This window comes from Grampus griseus (genome assembly GCF_964374135.1).
Source record: "Grampus griseus genome assembly, chromosome: 1".
Taxonomy (NCBI): Eukaryota; Metazoa; Chordata; class Mammalia; order Artiodactyla; family Delphinidae; genus Grampus; species Grampus griseus.
This window is the reverse complement of record NC_139017.1, coordinates 28,026,085-28,044,093: the sequence shown is the minus strand read 5'-3', so window position 1 is coordinate 28,044,093 and position 18,009 is coordinate 28,026,085. Positions and strand designations below refer to the sequence as shown.

Here is an 18,009-nt window from a genome sequence, read left to right as displayed (position 1 = left end):
GTTTTTCCATATAATGTTTAATGTATATTTTGAAAAGAAGCAGCAGTTAGAAGAAGTTTGGATACATTTAATTTCTGTTAAAGTCATTTTAAGAAATTCAACAGCACAGATCTGAACAAAATTATGTTTGCTTATGTTAGTAGAGCCATGAGAGAATTGAGAAAAAATAAGATAAATTATTCAATACTTTAGCATTCTCTTATTCTGCAGCTACTTACATTCTGCCAATGTAGAAAGATCAAATGAAGAATTAGGAAAAAATTCACTGCAGTAACACAAAAATCTTCAATGTAGGAAACCAAAGAAGCAATAATAAACACTAGTATTTAGATCATATACCACATTTGTTAAGGTAAATGGATGTGTTTCACTCCTTTTTACTCTAGTATAGAAGATCCTCCAACCATCTGGTACCAAACCACGTTTGCATCTTTTTTTTCCAAAGTTAACCCACACTTCTCTGACTCCCAAGAGTGCTTTTTTGCATTCTTACTGTCATGACTTTCCACGGCTTTATCACATATAAATTCAAGCCATTCAGTAAGGGCAACCTTTATCTTAACCTCCTTAAAGAAGTCTTTTTTTAACCACTGGATAATAACAACCAACAACCATCTGAATTCCTGTTAAGTATTTACTACCAAAATCATTTCTTGGGAACATGGGCTACATTCATATTCTACTGTATTGTCCTCAAAGTGCTATGTACCTAGTAAGCATTTAAAAGTAAGTGCAAACTAGAGAAAAGGAAATATAACACAAAACAGGATTTTGTGTTATATATGTTTTCTTACAATATTAAACAAAAATTCAAATAAGACAAAAAGCAAACTCTTAACTTACCCCATTTAGGCTGCCCAAATCTTTCACCAGATGTTCATCAGTAGAGGCATCGTAATTGATTACAGCATGTTGCTTATCCACACTACGAGACTGAAAGAAAATTCTTTAAGTTAATAAGCACAAGAAAATGCTAGAATAAATAACAAAAACAAAGATTTTTGTCTAAATACTTTATGTTAATAAGATAGCAGATAAATATACGGAAATACCAAAGTAAAAGTAGGTTCAATAAGATTTAAACTGTTACTATTCAACAGAAATTTGGCATCATTTCCCAAAGAGGAAAGCAGCCAAAATTTTAAGACATTCTTTTCTACCAAAGTCACACGTTCTACTTTTGAGAGAATTTAATTCAGTTGACTTTGTTGAATGTATCGAACGACAATAATATTTTTTATAATCTGAAATTCTTATATGGAAATCATGTGAAGTATAATTTTATGTTTTATATACCTCACTGTAAGAAAAATTACCATATAGGATTTACATCTTTCAATACCAAAGATTAAGGGACAAAATGTAATATGTTCCTGAATAAAATTATCCTCACTTAAAACATGGGTTCTAAAACTCATAGGAGAGGTCTAAGAGAGAAAGAGAAAGTCAAAAGAAGGAATTAGAATGGCAAACTGATTTTTGAAAATTGCTTTTAAGTCTCTTTTAAAGTACACACACACTCTCTTTCTCCAGAGCTTAGTGAGTTATCTGCAGATGAAAGTAGCTCAGAGATGAACTACAAGCCTTTGGAAATTTGTATCCAAAGGAAATATCACTACAGTCACAGGAAGAAATAGTCTGAGAACCACTGAATGTGAACTCAACAACCATTTACTACTGGGTTACTATGTGAACCTTGGTATACTAAAAGCAAAGGAAGCATCCAAAATGGGGAGGAGATATAATTTTCAGTTTCTAGTACAGCATGTAAGGAGCTTGGAAGTCATCGTTTCTATCCTCATAACAAGAAAAAAGTTAAATTGAAAATCAAAAACTTGTCTTAGTTTCATCAGAAAATTGAGGTCATAAGGTCAATTGCCACTCTGAAATCTGGAGAGACAGGCAAATACAGAGAATCATAGCTCACTGCTAGCAGTTGAAACTACCGCTGCAACCACCAACTGGTAGGAAAGCTTACAGGTTAAATGATTAATTGCTGGAAACTTGAATGATGTCAACTAGCTTGAAAGCAAGAACTCCTGGGGGCACAGCCTTGGCGGGAACACCATTTTTTCATGAGTTTTGCCTCCAGAAGCCCCACAAAGACCTCAGGGTGAGGATTGGAGAAAAATCTTCTCATGCTTCTGGTATGGTGAGGGGGAAAGTAGTCATTTTGAAATACACCCATTCTGTTCTCCTCAGCAACAGCCTGTCCTCAAGGAAAACTACTTTTCCAGAGCTCACCCAAATCAACCAGTGTGGGTTTTACCAGAGCCTAACTGACATGGGAGAATGGAAATACCCAACTCCAGCCTCACCTAGCCTTCCTGTCTCACCTAAGGAGGTGAACAAAAAGCTGAGATGTACTTGTGAAGGTCAAAGACTGAGAACTAATAGTACTTCAGCATGCTTCCCCTCCTCCCAAACCTTACCACCATATCAACAGGGATCTATAAATAACTATTATTATTACCATTACAATGGGAGTTACAATACAATAGAAAAACTGTAAAGCACTATATAAGAAGGAGCCTCTAGGAAAACTCAAAGACAACAGGGGAGAAAAAACCAAGGACAGTATAGGAAATATTAATCTCTGACACTTGTAGCTATAACAAACAGTAAACACAGCCTTACTCCTAGCCACATTAGAAAAATGGGAAAGGTCAGCAACTAATAATAATAAAGATATAAATCCTAGTTGAAATGATCCTTTCCAAATAAATATTACGAAAATTAAAAAGTCTCTTACCCAATTAGCTTAAATTCTATATTGAAAAAGTTTTGGTCTTTCAGCACACAAAACTCTATATTAAAATAACTGACATTAGGAAGAAACAATATGCGACCTAAAGCAATCTTCCAACAAAATCTAAAGATTTATCATACATATACTTTTATTCTTCTTAAAGGTTGATCGGGGGGGGTTGTTTTGTTTTTTCTGCAATCGCAATTTCTCCAGGACAAACTGCAAATCTCAGAATTAAGAGTAACTTCATGAATAGTACTATTATCCCCACTTCTCTGCAGCTTGCCTGAAAAACCATCTATTATGGCAAATTAGACTGCTGCAAAACACCTGCACTAAATCTAAAAGTTACTTAAACTTTGTTTTGGTTTTTATTGTCATGTTTAAACTGTCACTATGTTTAAATTAATGAAGTACTAAATTCAGTTATTAGGGTGATAAGAAGCAAATGAAGCACGACTACAAAAATAATTTCTCCAAGTTGAATTAGTCTAAGGAAGAAAAAAAATCTCTACATGTTGTAAGGCAAGTGAGAGTTCAAGTATATGCAACCTCTAAATAAATAGTGACTAGACTATCATAAATAATCTCTCTGTGAGGAAGAGAATAGAGAAAGGGCAGAAGTTCTTAGAAGAGAGTATGATGAAATTCAAGGAGAAAATATCTAAATGAGACTTGAGGAAAAGAAATCAGAAAGGAAAGTGAAAATTTACTGTTAGATATGGGGAAAAAAAAATCAAATGGCTGCTCACAGAGTCAGGGAATGGCAGCTTTTGAGGGAAGTCTACATGGCTCAGAGATATGGAGAAAAAACAGTTTGAGGAGGAAATAATTTGAAGCGGCCAATTCCCTAAGTTTACAACTTGCTAGAAACCTGGAATATTCTGAATCTGACATGTACCCTGCCCTCAAATCGTTTATGGGGGTAGATAATACAAGAACACCTGCTACTGAATGTAGACCACACTTAAGAAAATGAGAGTCCACTGAGATGCCACTACAGCTTTGGAGATTGAGGAGTGAAGGAGTGGGCACATTATATGGAACCAGAAAAAGCACCTTTTTTCTTTGTTTAATAAAGACCTTAATAACTTTTTGAGAAGACTAGTCTTATGAACTCAAGGCAAGGGATATCATCGGTTTAGAAATCACAGGACAAGTCATTGCATTTGTGTAACTCTTCAAAAAATAACAGCCAATGAAAGCAAATAAAAGTCTGTTCTTATTTATCAAATGTATTCAAGGTATCAATGTGTTTCTGTACCCATCACAGAAACTAAGCAGGAAACCAAGACTATAGAATATAATATGTCAAGTAAGTGGCCAAGAAAAACTGAGGGAATAAAAAAGATTTGTTATTTACATCTAACCACACAAACATTAAACCATTTTCATTTCCAGATAAATTCACACTTCCTCTAGATTAAACTGAGCCAGAAGAAGGTGCACTGCAACTTAATTTTCACAACCCATTTGAGCTTTTCAATAAAAATTTAATAATCTCTCAGAAACATATAATTTAAACCCTGACAAAGACAGCTAACTTTATCAAATTTATAATACTAATGGAAAAACCTTAGCTGGTCCAGGTTTAAATCACAAAGATAGTCAATTTTGACCAGATTTCTTATTTGCTCCACCTTATGCCTTTGGTAAGAATGCAAGACTCTCTAGTCACTATCCCCTCACAGTCATTTCCCCCACAAGAGCCTATGCCTCTTCCCTCATAAGTTTTACTTTCTACAAAGACCCTCTTCCCAAGGCTTTTTACACTACACTCTTGAGAATCCTCCTTACTTGAAACGCCTCTTCATTCTCAAGCTCTTAGGGTTATCTCCTACTTCCTTCCTTTAATATCTGGCTTTCCCCCTGAGAACACTATTTCCACGACATTCCTTTAAAGTGGATGATATCCTCCTAAATCCAATATTCTGTTGAGTACACAGATGCAGTCTGAACTGCAGTCCAGTCTACTATTGTGGCTTCTAGACCATTACTTTCCCCCTCCAATGAAAAAAACTTTTTACTTTTCTGAAGTTCTTGTTATCCACCTACATATAAATATAAGTGTAAATAAATATATATACACACTATATATTTACACACACACACACACACACACACACACACACACTCACCTCCCAGGTTGCTTCAATCATTTGAGGTCATTCTAACTTTTTGACTTACGTTTTGGGGTAATGGTAAATTCAAATTCCTACTTCTTCATGGTTGATTTTAAATGCCTCTGTAGATAACCCATATGAAAATCTAGCCTTCTCTACTCCCACAACCAAAATCCTTACCATACCTTGTCATACCACTCCCATTGCTAAACTTTATCATGCGAAATTGATTCCACCTATGGAATCTAAGCCATAGTATTTCTCTGAGACTACATTCGTCTATTCTTCCAGTTTTCTCAATTATTTACAATAATTTACTAGTATATTACCTAAGTCCTTTGACAACAGCAAGACATCTAATATTCTGACCCCTTCCTTTTCTCCCGAGCAACCACATCCTATAACTCCGACTTTACCTCCTTCTCTATATAACCTAGATTCCCCCCTGGCTTCAACTATTCCCTTTATGCTCCTAATCCCCAAATCTCTACCTTCTTCATGGACTACTCTGCTCAGCTTCATATATTTATTTCCGGTTTTCTGTTTAATATATTAATCTGGGTATCCCTCAGGAACCTCAAACTCATTATCTTATTCCCCAAAAGTACACCTCCTGAACCGCTACTTCATCTATTTCCATGCCAGAAAGGCTAGGTCTTAACATTCTTTTTCTCTCCCTCGTACATTATATATAACTAGAAAGCACAGCCTTCTATTTTCAATCTCTCTCCTGCTCTGTCTTCTTTTCTTCATTTTAAATGATACTCTCTTCCTTAGAACTTAACTGTCTCTTCCTAGATTATTATAATCATCTAACTGCTTATACCAAGTCCAATCTCTAATCCTGAGCAGTAATACAGAATAGTAGTTTAAAGCACAGGTGTTGGAGTCAAAAAGAACTGGTCCAGCCACTTGCCAGCTGTGGGACCTTGGTAAAATTACTAATCTTTGTATAATCATTCTACAAAAAGGTAAACCTAGCTCACAGATTTTTTTTTGTGAGGATTAAATGCATGGGAAGCATCTGAAAAGGCAATATCGCTCTGCTTAAAAACTCCTCTTACTGGCTAAGGTAAGATACACCAAGTCTTTAATATAGAACACAAGGCCTGCCACGATCTGGCCTCTTCTAATGCCCGTCTTAATCTCTCAAAACGTTTGCCTTCACATCTTATATACAAACTTCAAGGAACTATTTTAATTTACCTAAATAGACACTGAATGCCATGCTATCTTCAATACCACACACTCAACCACACTCTAACCTTCCAGAAACCATTTATTCATCTTTTAAGATAATTCAGCTAAAGCCATCTCCTCCAGAAGTCTTTCCAGATTTCACATTCCCACATTTCCTTGCAGGCAGAACTGACCAATCTCTTTTTTCTGTACCCCATACCAACTCCCATCACTGTCTTGTACATACTGTTTATACCCACTTATTTACATACACATATCCTTCTACTAGGCTCTAAGCCTTAAAGGACAGAGAGACCCTATCTATATACACATTGGATATGAAATGGCTATTATTTCTCTTTCCTACTAAAAATATGAGAGAAAGACACAAATACATGGATACATATGTTAAGAAAAAACTAAAAAGACAAAGATTGCCACTGTATGTCTCATCATTTAAAAATTTTAAAAGAGGGGCTTCCCTGGTGGCGCAATGGTTAAGAATCCGCCTGCCAATGCGGGGGACATGGGTTCGAGCCCTGGCCCGGGAAGATCCCACATGCCGCAGAGCAACTAAGCCTGTGTGCCACAACTACTGAGTCTGAGCTCTAGAGCCCATGAGCCACAACTACTGAGCCCACAAGCCGCAACTACTGAAGACCGCACACCTACAGCCAGTGCTGTGCAACAAGAGAAGCCACTGCAATGAGGAGCCCACACACCGCAACAAAGAGTAGTCCCCACTCGCCGCAACTAGAGAACACCCGCGTGCAGCAACGAAGACCCAACACAGCCAAAAATAAAAAAATAATTTAAAAAAAATGTTCTTTAAAGATAGTGTAGCTGAAAGATTCTTTAAAAGTCCAGTTGCGTTTTTACAATCATAGTAATAAACAGTGATTTATCCTTTGCTATGTGCTCCAAAGGATAGATGAAAATTACTAACCTATGATCTTCAAAACACATTCTGTTAATACATCATACAAAAATTAAAATATTAAAACAGTGAGTCAAATATAATTTTATTATATTTTCTATTATGCATTAGGAAAACTATTTAATTAGTATGATGATGATTCTCCAAATAGAGCAAAATTCATCCGTTTGGTACAATTAAGATAAAATTAGAATTTAGATATGAACTTTTTTCAAAATGCAACTCAACTTGTATACAGAAGAATCCAATATATTGTAATAAAACACAGTGACTAAGTCTTTCTGAATCTTAATTTTACCATCTGTAAAATGGAGGTAATTCTATCTTTAAGAAATTCTTGAGGAACAATTGAACCAACAAAAATAAACACTGAGAACAAAAGAAAGTATAATTCAACGGCATGGTACTTTTAATACTAGTAATATTGTGTATCACTCAAAACAAAGATGGGGGGCTTCCCTGGTGGCGCAGTGGTTGAGAGTCCGCCTGCCGATGCAGGGGACGTGGGTTCGTGCCCCGGTCCGGGAGGATCCCACGTGCCGTGGAGTGGCTGGGCCCGTGGGCCATGGCCACTGAGCCTGCGTGTCCGGAGCCTGTGCCCCGCAACGGGAGAGGCCGCGGCAGTGAGAGGCCCGCGTATCGCAAATGAAAACAAAAACAAAAAAAACAAAGACGGTATAATCTTTACCCAATAATTATACTTTATACCTTTCATTCACGCTCTCTAAGATTTATTTTACATATGTCTTATGGAACATAGCATGGTATAATCATCTTTCTATAGCACAACAAACAAGCACAGCAAGTTCATTAATTTGCTAAAGTCTTCCAAGGTAAGTGGCAGAAACAAAACTCGAATTCCAGAATCCCTTGTTTAATCACCAACTCTTTAATATCCAAGCACATTTTCTTCTCAATGACCACATTCTTTAGACTACCATTTTTGGAATGAGATGAAATAACAACAAAAAATTCAAAACTTTTTTTGGTCATAATTAACAAAAAAATGTAATTGTAATCAAACAGAGCATATGACCGCATGGATTATTTGTTTCCATTTTGCACTGGGTTTTAAGCTACATTATCATCAAAGTATTGTTTACAATGCCGGTAAATCTATTTGTAGTTGAAATCTTTACAGGTAAGAAACTACTGAAAATTATTCAGAGGCAGAGATTCTAAAACCTAACAACTAACCAGTTGTTTCCTGTATATTAAAAATAAAGGGTTATAAACCATAAATACTAAATTAGGTTAAGAAAATTTAAAAGATCTTCTTTTATTGACTCTTTAAAAAAGCAAAAAGTAATTATTTGTATTTCTAACGATTTTACTTCTCACAACAACTGATCTAAACAATGTAGAAACATTTCATCTACATAACGCCTTAAAATGAAAACATAACTTCATCAACTCTAGAGCTCTGAACAAATATACTTCACTAATATTTATATACTTGTGAGTCTCCACTTCTCCATACGTGAGCTTAGTTCACTTTTCAGAAATAATATAAAAAGAATAGTAAGTTTTAAATAATCCATTTATTTTACTAATATTCTATGAAAGACTAAACCATTTATTTATTTATTTATTTTATTTTACTTTTTACGGCTTGGCCTTTTTTTTTTAACATCTCTTTTGGAGTATAATTGCTTTACAATGGTGTGTTAGTTTCTGCTTTATAACAAAGTGAATCAGTTATACATATACATATATCCCCATATCTCTTCCTTCTAACGTCTCCCACCCTCCCTATCCCACCCCTCTAGGTGGTCACAAAGCACTGAGCTGATCTCCCTGTGTTATGTGGCTGCTTCCCACTAGCTCTGTATTTGACATTTAGTAGTGTATATATGTCCATGCAACTCTCTCACTTTGTCCCAGCTTACCCTTCCCCCTCCCCGTATCCTCAAGTACATTCTCTAGTAGGTCTGCGTGTTTATGCCCGTCTTATCCCTATGTTCTTCATGACCATTTTCTTTTTAGATTCCATATATATCTGTTAGCATATGGTATTTGTTTTTCTCTTTCTGACTTACTTCACTCTGTGTGACAGACTCTAGGTCCATGCACCTCACTACAAGCAACTCAATTTCGTTTCTTTTTGTGGCTGAGTAATATTCCATTGTATACATGTGCCAAATCTTCTATATCCATTCATCTGTTGATGGACACTTAGGTTGCTTGCATGTCCTGCCTATTGTAAATAGAGCTGCAATGAACACGGTGGTACATGACTCTTTTTGAATTATGGTTTTCTCAGGATATATGCCCAGTAGTGGGATTGCTGAGTCATATGGTAGTTCTATTTGTAGGTTTTAAGGAACCTCCATACTGTTCTCCATAGTGGCTGTATCAATTTACATTCCCACCAACAGTGTGAGATGGTTCCCTTTTCTCCACACCCACTTCAGCATTTATTGTTTGTAGATTTTTTGAAGATGTCCATTCTGACCGGTGTGAGATGATATCCCACTATATTTTTGATTTGAATTTCTCTAATGATTAATGATGTTGAGAATTCTTTCATGTGCTTGTTGGCAATCTGTACATTTTCTTTGGAGAAATGTCTACTTAGGTCTTCTGCCCATTTCTGGACTGGACTGTTTTTCTTTTCTTGATATTGAGCTGCATGAGCTGCTTGTAAATTTTGGAGATTAATCCTTTGTCAGTGGCTTCATTTGCAAATATTTTCTCCCATTCTGAGGGTTGTCTTTTCATCTTATGGTTTCCTTTGCTGTGCAAAAGCTTTTAAGTTTCATTAGCTCCCATTTGTTTATTTTTCTTTTTATTTCCATTTCTCTAGGAGGTGGGTCAAAAAGGATCTTGCTGTGATTTATGTCAAAGAGTGTTCTGCCTATGTTTTCCTCTAAGAGTCTGACAGTGTCTGGCCTTACATTTAGGTCTTTAATCCATTTTGAGGTTATTTCTGTGTATGGTGTTAAGGAGTGTTCTAATTTCATTCTTTTACATGTAGCTGTCCAAGTTCTACCAGCAACACTTATTTAAGAGGCTGTCTTTTTTCCACTGTATATTATTGCCTCCTTTATCAAAGATAAGGTGACCATATGTGCGTGGGTTTATCTTTGGGCTTTCTATCCTGTTCCATTGATCTATTATTTCTGTTTTTGTGCAATACCATACTGTCTTGATTACTGTAGCTTTGCAGTATAGTCTGAAGTCAGGGATCCTGATTCCTCCAGCTCCGTTTTTCTTTCTCAAGATTGCTTTGGCTATTCGGGGTCTTTTGTGTTTCCAAACAAATTGTGAAATTTTTTCTGCTGTTCTATTAAAAATGCCATTGGTAGTTTGATAGGGATTGCATTGAATCTGTCGATTGCTTTGGGTAGTAGAGTCATTTTCACAATGTTGATTCTTCCAATCCAAGAACATGGTATATCACTCCATCTATTTGTATCATCTTTAATTTCATTCATCAGTGTCATAATTTTCTGCATACAGGTCTTTTGTCTCCTTAGGCAGGTTTATACCTAGATATTTTATTCTTTTTGTTGCAATGGTAAATGGGAGTGTTTTCTTGATTTCACTTTCAGATTTTTCATCATCAGTGTATAGGAATGCAAGAGATTTCTGTGCATTAATTTTGTATCCTGCAACTTTACCAAATTCATTGATTGGGTCTAGTAGTTTTCTAGTAGCATCTTTAGGATTCTCTATGTATAGTATCATGTCATGTGCAAACAGTGATAGCTTTACTTATTCTTTTACAATTTAGATTCCATTTATTTCTTTTTCTTCTCTGATTGCTGTGGCTAAAACTTCCAAAACTGTGTTGAATAATAGTGGTGAGAGTGGGCAACCTTGTCTTTTTCCTGATCTTAATGGAAATGGTTTCAGTTTTTCACCATTGAGAACGATGTTGGCTGTGGGTTTGTCATATATAGCCTTTATTATGTTGAGGTAAGTTCCCTCTATGCCTACTCTCTGGAGGGTTTTTATCATAAATGGGTGTTGAATTCTGTCAAAAGCTTTCTCTGCATCTATTGAGATGATCATATGGTTTTTCTCCTTCAACTGGTTATTATGATGGAACACATTGATTTATTTGTGTATATTGAAGAATCCTGGCATTCCTGGGATAAACCCCACTTGATCATCGTGTATGATCCTTTTAATGTGCTGTTGGATTCTGTTTGCTAGTATTTTGTTAAGGATTTTTGCAACTATGTTCATCAGTGATATTGGCTTGTAGTTTTCTTTCTATGTGACATCTTTGGTTTTGGTATCAGGGTGATGGTGGCCTTGTAGAATTAGTCTGGGAGTGTTCCTCCCTCTGCTATATTTTGTAAGAGTTTGAGAAGGATAGGTGTTAGCTCTTCTCTAAATGTTTGATAGAATTCGCCTCTGAAGCCTTCTGGTCCCTGGGCTTTTGTTTCTTGGAAGATTTTTAAGCACAGTTTCAATTTCAGTGCTTGTGACTGGTCTGTTCATATTTTCTATTTCTTCCTGATTCAGTCTTGGTAGGTTGTGCATTTCTAAGAATTTGTCCATTTCTTCCAGGTTGTGCATTTTATTGGCACAGAGTTGCTTGTAGTACTCTCCCACAATCCTTTGTATTTCTGCAGTGTCAGTTTTTACTTCTCCTTTTTCATTTCTAATTCTATTGATTTGAGTCTTCTCCCTCTTTTTCTTGATGAGTCTGCCTAATGATCTGTCAATTTTGTTTATCTTCTCAAAGAACCAGGTTTTAGTTTTATTGATCTTTGCTATCATTTCCTTCATTTCTTTTTCATTTATTTCTGATCTGATCTTTATGATTTCTTTCTTTTTGCTAACTTTGCTGTTCTTTCTCTAATTGCTTTAGGTGTAAGGTCAGGTTGTTTATTTGAGATGTTTCTTGTTTCTTAAGGTAGGATCATATTGCTATAAACTTCCCTCTTAGAACTGCTTTTGCTGCATCCCATAGGTTTTGGGTCGTCGTGTTTTCATTGTCATTTGTTTCTAGGTATTTTTTTATTTCTTCTTTGATTTCTTCAGTGATCTCTTGGTTATTAAGTAGTTTATTGTTTAGCCTCCACGTGTTTTTATTTCTTACACAATTTTTCCTGTAATTGATATCTAGTCTCATGGCGTTGTGGTCAGAAAAGATACTTGATATGATTTCAACTCTCTTAAATTTACCAAGCCTTGACTTGTGACCCAAGATATGATCTATCCTGGAAAATGTTCCATGAGCACTTGAGAAGAAAGTGTATTCTGTTGTTTTTGGATGGAATGTCTTATTAATATCAATTAAGTCCATCTTCTTTAATGTATCATTTAAAGCTTGTGTTTCCTTATTTATTTTCATTTTGGATGATCTGTCCATTGGTGAAAGTGGGGTGTTACAGTTCCCTACTATGATTGTGTTACTGTTGGTTTCCCCTTTTATGGCTGTTAGTATTTGCCTTATGTATTGAGGTGCTCCTATGTTGGGTGCATAAATATTTACAATTGTTATATCTTCTTCTTGGATTGATCCCTTGATCTTTAGGTAGTGTCCTTCTTTGTCTCTTGTAATAGTCTTTGTTGTAAAGTCTATTTTGTCTGATATGAGAATTGCTACTCAAGCTTTCTTTTGATTTCCATTTGCATGGAATATCTTTTTCCATCCCCTCACTTTCAGTCTGTATGTGTCCCTAGGTCTGAAGTGCGTCTCTTGCAGACAGCATATATACGAGTCTTGTTTTTGTATCCATTCAGCCAGTCTATGTCTTTTGGTTGGAGCATTTAATCCATTTACATTTAAGGTAATTATCGATATGTATGTTCCTATTACCATTTTCTTAATTGTTTTGGGTTTGTTATTGTAGGTCTTTTCCTTCTCTTGTGTTTCCTGTGTAGAGAAGTTCCTTTAGCATTTGTTGTAAACTTGGTTTGGTGCTGCTGAATTCTCTTAGCTTCTGCTTGTCTGTAAAGGTTTTAATTTCTCCATCAAATCTGAATGAGATCGTTTCTGGGTAGAGTAATCTTGGTTGTAGGTTTTTCCCCTTCATCACTTTAAATATCCTGCCATTCTCTCCTGGCTTGCATAGTTTCTGCTGAAATATCAGCTGTTAACCTTACGGTGATTCCGTTGTATGTTATTTGTTGTTTTTCCCTTGCTGCTTTTAACACTTTTTCTTCGTATTTAATTTTTGATGGTTTTATTAATATGTGTCTTGGCGTATTTCTCCTTGGATTTATCCTGTATGGGACTCTCTGTGCTTTCTGGACTTGATTAACTCTTTCCTTTCCCGTATTAGGGAAGGTTTCAACTAAAATCTCTTCAAATATTTTCTCAGTCCCTTTCGTTTTCTCTCCTTCTTCTGGGACCCCTATAATTCGAATGTTGGTGTGTTTAATGTTGTCCCAGAGGTCTTTGAGACTGTCCTCAATTCTTTTCATTTCTTTTTCTTTAATCTGCTCTGCAGTAGTTACTTCCACTATTTTATCTTCCAGGTCACTTATCCATTCTTTTGCCTCAGTTATTCTGCTATTGATCCCTTTTAGAGAATTTTTAATTTCATTTATTGTGTGGTTCATCACTGTTTGTTTGCTCTTTAGTTCTTCTAGGTCCTTGTTAAATGTTTCTTGTATTTTCTCCATTCTATTTCCAAGATTTTGGATCATCTTTACTATCATTATTCTGAATTCTTTTTCAGGTAGACTGCCTATTTCCTCTTCATTTGTTGGGTCTGGTGGGTTTTCACCTTGCTCCTTCATGTGCTGTGTGCTTCTCTGTCTTCTCATTTTGCTTACCTTACTGCATTTGGGGTCTCCTTTTCGTAGGCTGCAAGTCATAGTTCCCGTTGTTTTGGGTGTCTGCCCCCAGTGGCTAAGGTTGGTTCAGTGGGTTGTGTAGGCTTCCTGATGGAGGGGACTAGGGCCTGTGTTCTGGTGGATGAGGCTGGATCTTGTTTTCTGGTGGGCAGGTCCACGTCTGGTGGTGTGTTTTGGGGTGTCTGTCTGTGGCCTTATAATGATTTTAGGCAGCCTTTCCGCTAATGGGTGGGGTTGTGTTCCTGTCTTGCTAGTTGTTTGGTATAGGGTGTCCAGCACTGGAGCTTGCTGGTTGTTGAGTGGAGCTGGGTTTTGGCGTTGAGATGGAGATCTCTGGGATATTTTCGCTGCTTTATATTACCTGGAGCTGGGCGGTCTCCCAGCTGTGTGACCAATGTCCTGAACTTGGGTTTCCCACCTCAGAGGCACAGCCCTGACACCTGGCTGGAGCACCAAGAGCCTGTCATCCACACGACTCAGAATAAAATGGAGAAGAAATAGAAAGAAAGAAAGAAGAAGATAAAATTAAATTAAAAAGTTATTAAAATAAAAAACAAAAATTATTTAAAAAAATTTTTTTAAGTAATAAAAAAGAAAGAAAGAAAGAAGAGAGCAACCAAACCAAAAACAAACCTACCAATGACAAGAAGCGCTAAAAACTATAGTAAAAAAAGACAGACAGAACCCTAGGACAAATGGTAAAAGCAAAGCTATACAGACAAAATCACACATAGATGCATACACATGCACACTTAGAAAAAGAGAAAAAGGGAAAAAAAAAATATATCATTGCTCCCAAAGTCCATCTCCTCAATTTGGCATGATTTGTTGTCTATTCAAGTATTCCACAGATGCAGGGTACATCAAGTTGACTGTGGTGAGTTAATTCACTGCTCCTGATGCTGCTGGGAGAGATTTCCCTTTCTCTTCTTTGTTCGCTTCTGGCTTTCAGCTTTGGATTTGGCCCCGCTTCTGCATGTATGTCACCTGAGGGCATCTGTTCTTCACTCAGTAAGGATGGGGTTAGCTGATTCGGGGGCCCTGGCTCACTCAGGCCAGGGGGAGGGAGGGGTACAGAATGCTGGGAGAGCCTGTGGTGGCAGAGGCCGGCGTGACATTGCACCAGCCTGAGGTGCGCTGTGTGTTCTCCTGGGGAAGTTGTCCTTGGATCACAGGACCCTGGCAGTGGCAGGCTGCACAGGCTCCCGGGATGGGTAGTGTGGATAGTGACCTGTGTTTGCACACAGGCTTCTTGGTGGATGCAGCAGCAGCCTTAGCATCTCACGCCCGTCTCTGGGGTCTGTGTTGATAGCTGCAGCTCACACCCATCTCTGGAGCTCCTTTAAGCGGCGCTCTGAATCCCCCTTCTTGCGCACCACGAAACAAAGAGGCATGAAAAAGTCTCTTGCCTCTTCAGCAGCTCCAGACTTTTTCCCAGACTCCCTCCAGGCTAGCCGTGGCACACTAGCCCCCTTCAGGCTGTTTTCACACAGCCAACCCCAGTCCTCTCCCTGGGATCTGACGGAAGCCCGAGCCTCAGCTCCCAGCCCCTACCCGTCCCAGCAGGTGAGCAGACAAGCCTCTTGGGCTGGTGAGTGCTGGTCGGCACCGATCCTCCGTGCGGGAATCTCTCCACTTTGCCCTCTGCACCCCTGTTGCTGCACTCTCCTCCGTGGCTCCGAAGCTCCGCAGTCTCCGCCCACGAAGGGGCTTCCTAGTGTGTGGAAACCTTTCCTCTTTCACAGCTCTCTCCCACTGGTGCAGGTTCCATCCCTATTCTTTTGTCTCTGTTTTTTCTTTTTTCTTTTGCCCTACCCAGGTACGTGTAGGAGTTTCTTGCCTTTTGGGAGGTCTGAGGTCTTCTGCCAGCGTTCAGTTGGTGTTGTGTAGGAGCTGTTCCACATGTAGATAGAGGTATTTCTGATGTATTTGTGGGGAGGAAGGTGATCTCCATGTCATACTCTTTCGCCACCTTGAAGCTCCTCGACTAAACCATTTAAAAACTAAATATAGGGCTTCCCTGGTGGTTGAGAGTCCGCATGCCGATGCAGGGGACACGGGTTCGTGCCCTGGTCCGGGAAGATCCCACATGCCGCAGAGAGGCTAGGCCCATGAGCCATGGCCACTGAGCCTGTGCGTCCAGAGCCTGTGCTCTGCAACGGGAGAGGCCACAACAGTGAGAGGCCCGCGTACCGTGAAAAAAAACAAAACTAAATACAATTTGCAAATACTTGTTCTTACTTCCATACAAAAGATGTGTCTTTCTGTACTAAGAGGAGTTCCATTAATTTGTAGCACTGATTCTGACTACCAGGTAACCATGATGGTGATCAAATCATGGAACTTTTTCAGAGAATACACTGTGTCCAGGGTAGTGCTAAAAGGAGTATGCTCCTATCAGATTAAGGGCAGAAGTATCTCTAGAGGTGGAGTCTGAGTAACAGGTCAAAACTGGTTTTTTTCTTGCCTGATCATGGAGTTTCACCAACTTTATATTTTATTTTTTAAATAAAGCATAAATTTAAAAATAGTCATAAGTAGAACAGATGCCCACATCAGACACATTGATGAATTTTAAATAAAAAATGTTATTTTAATGTTTGACTTCTTATAGTGGTAATAGTGGTTTTTGTGCTTTAAAAATTATTGATTTTCTTTTAATTTGTTATAAAGGCATTATTTTGATTATAATACCTGAATTGATTCAATGATATTTTAAAATTCTATTGCCATTGATTTCCCTCTAGATTTTTCACTGTGGTAAAATATATATAACATAATATTTGTCATTTTAATCATTTTCATTGTACGATTCAGTGGCATTAATTAAATTTACAATGTTGTGCAATCATCACCATTGCACAATATCCGATTCCAAAATTTAACACCCCAAACCATACCCCTTTCCAAAATTCTTTCATCACTCCAAACAGAAACTGTAACTGTATAGCAATAACTCTTCAACCCTCCTTCCTCCAGCCACTGGTAACCACTAATCTACTTTGTATCTCTATGAATTTGCTTCTTTTAGATATTTCATGTAAGTGGAATCATACATTTGTCATTTGTTTCTGGCTTATTTCATTTAGCATAATGTTTTCAAGGTTCATTTCTGTTGCTGCATGTATTCAAACTTCGTTTCTTTTTGTAACTGAATAATAATCCATTATATGTATTGACATATACTGTATTTTGTTTATCCCTTCATCTGCTGCTGGACACTTGGGTTGTTGTCACCTTTTGGCTACTGTGAATAACACTACAATGAACACTGACTTAAATACAAGTATCTGTTTGAGTCCTAGCTTTCAATTATTCTGGGTATAGCCTACTAGTGGAATTGCTGGGTCATATGATAATTCTGTTTAGCTTTTTGAGGGACCACTAAATTGTTTTCCACAGCGGCTACCCCATTTTTCACATTCCCACCAGCAAAGTACAAGAATTTCAATTTCTCCATACCCTTACCAACACTTATCTTCTTTTTTTTTTTTCTTTAACATTATTGCCATCCCAGTAGATATGAAGCAGTATTTCATTGTGGTTCTGATCTGCATTTCTTAATGACAAATGATGTTGAGTGACTTTCATGTGCTTATTAGCCATTTTTATATCTCTTTGGCGAAATGTCTACTCAAGTCTTTTGACCATTTTTTAAGGGGGCTGTTTGTATATTTGTTGTTGAGTTGTAGTTGTTCTTTATATACTCTGGATATTATAAGATATGTATGGTTTTGCAAATATTTTCTCCAATTCTGAGAGTTGTCTTTTTCCTCTCTTGATAGTATCCTTAGATGCACAAGTTTCTAATTTTGATGAAGTCCAACTTACCTACTTTTTCTTTTGTTGCTTGTGCTATTGGTACCATATCTAAGAATCCACTGCCAAATCCAAGGTCATGACGATTTATCCCTATGATTTCTTCTAAGAGTTTTATGGCTTTAGCTCTTATATTCAGGTCACTGATCCATTTTGAGTTAATTTTTATATATGTTGTAAGGTAGGGGTCCAAATTCATTCTTTTACATGTAGAAATCCAGTTGTCCTAGCTTTATCTGTTGGAAAGACCACTCTTTCCTCTACTGAATGGACTTGGCACCCTTCTCAAAAACCTACTGTAGCAGTTTCCTTGGGCTGCCATAAAAAAGTACCATAAATTGAGTGGCTTAAAACAGTCCAAGTTTATTCTCTCAAAGTTCTGGATTCATGAAGTCCAAAATCAAGGAGTTGGCAGGGCCATGTTTCCTCCAAAACTTCCA

At 37.3% G+C, this 18,009-nt stretch overlaps 1 protein-coding gene across 8 annotated transcripts in view; it reads right to left on the bottom strand.

The window, feature by feature from the left end:
* The window catches only part of CEP170 (centrosomal protein 170), a 146,531-nt gene that overhangs the window by 88,206 nt on the left and 40,316 nt on the right, over positions 1 to 18,009 (bottom strand). For 7 of the 8 annotated variants that reach the window (XM_082650294.1, XM_082650298.1, XM_082650295.1 and 4 more), the window contains exon 3: positions 844 to 933. In XM_082650294.1, coding sequence (XP_082506420.1) covers positions 844 to 933 — 90 coding nt within the window. Of the gene's footprint in view, positions 1 to 843; positions 934 to 1,516; positions 1,652 to 18,009 lie in introns of those variants that run through there. The other variant, XM_082650302.1, reaches the window with a different exon arrangement.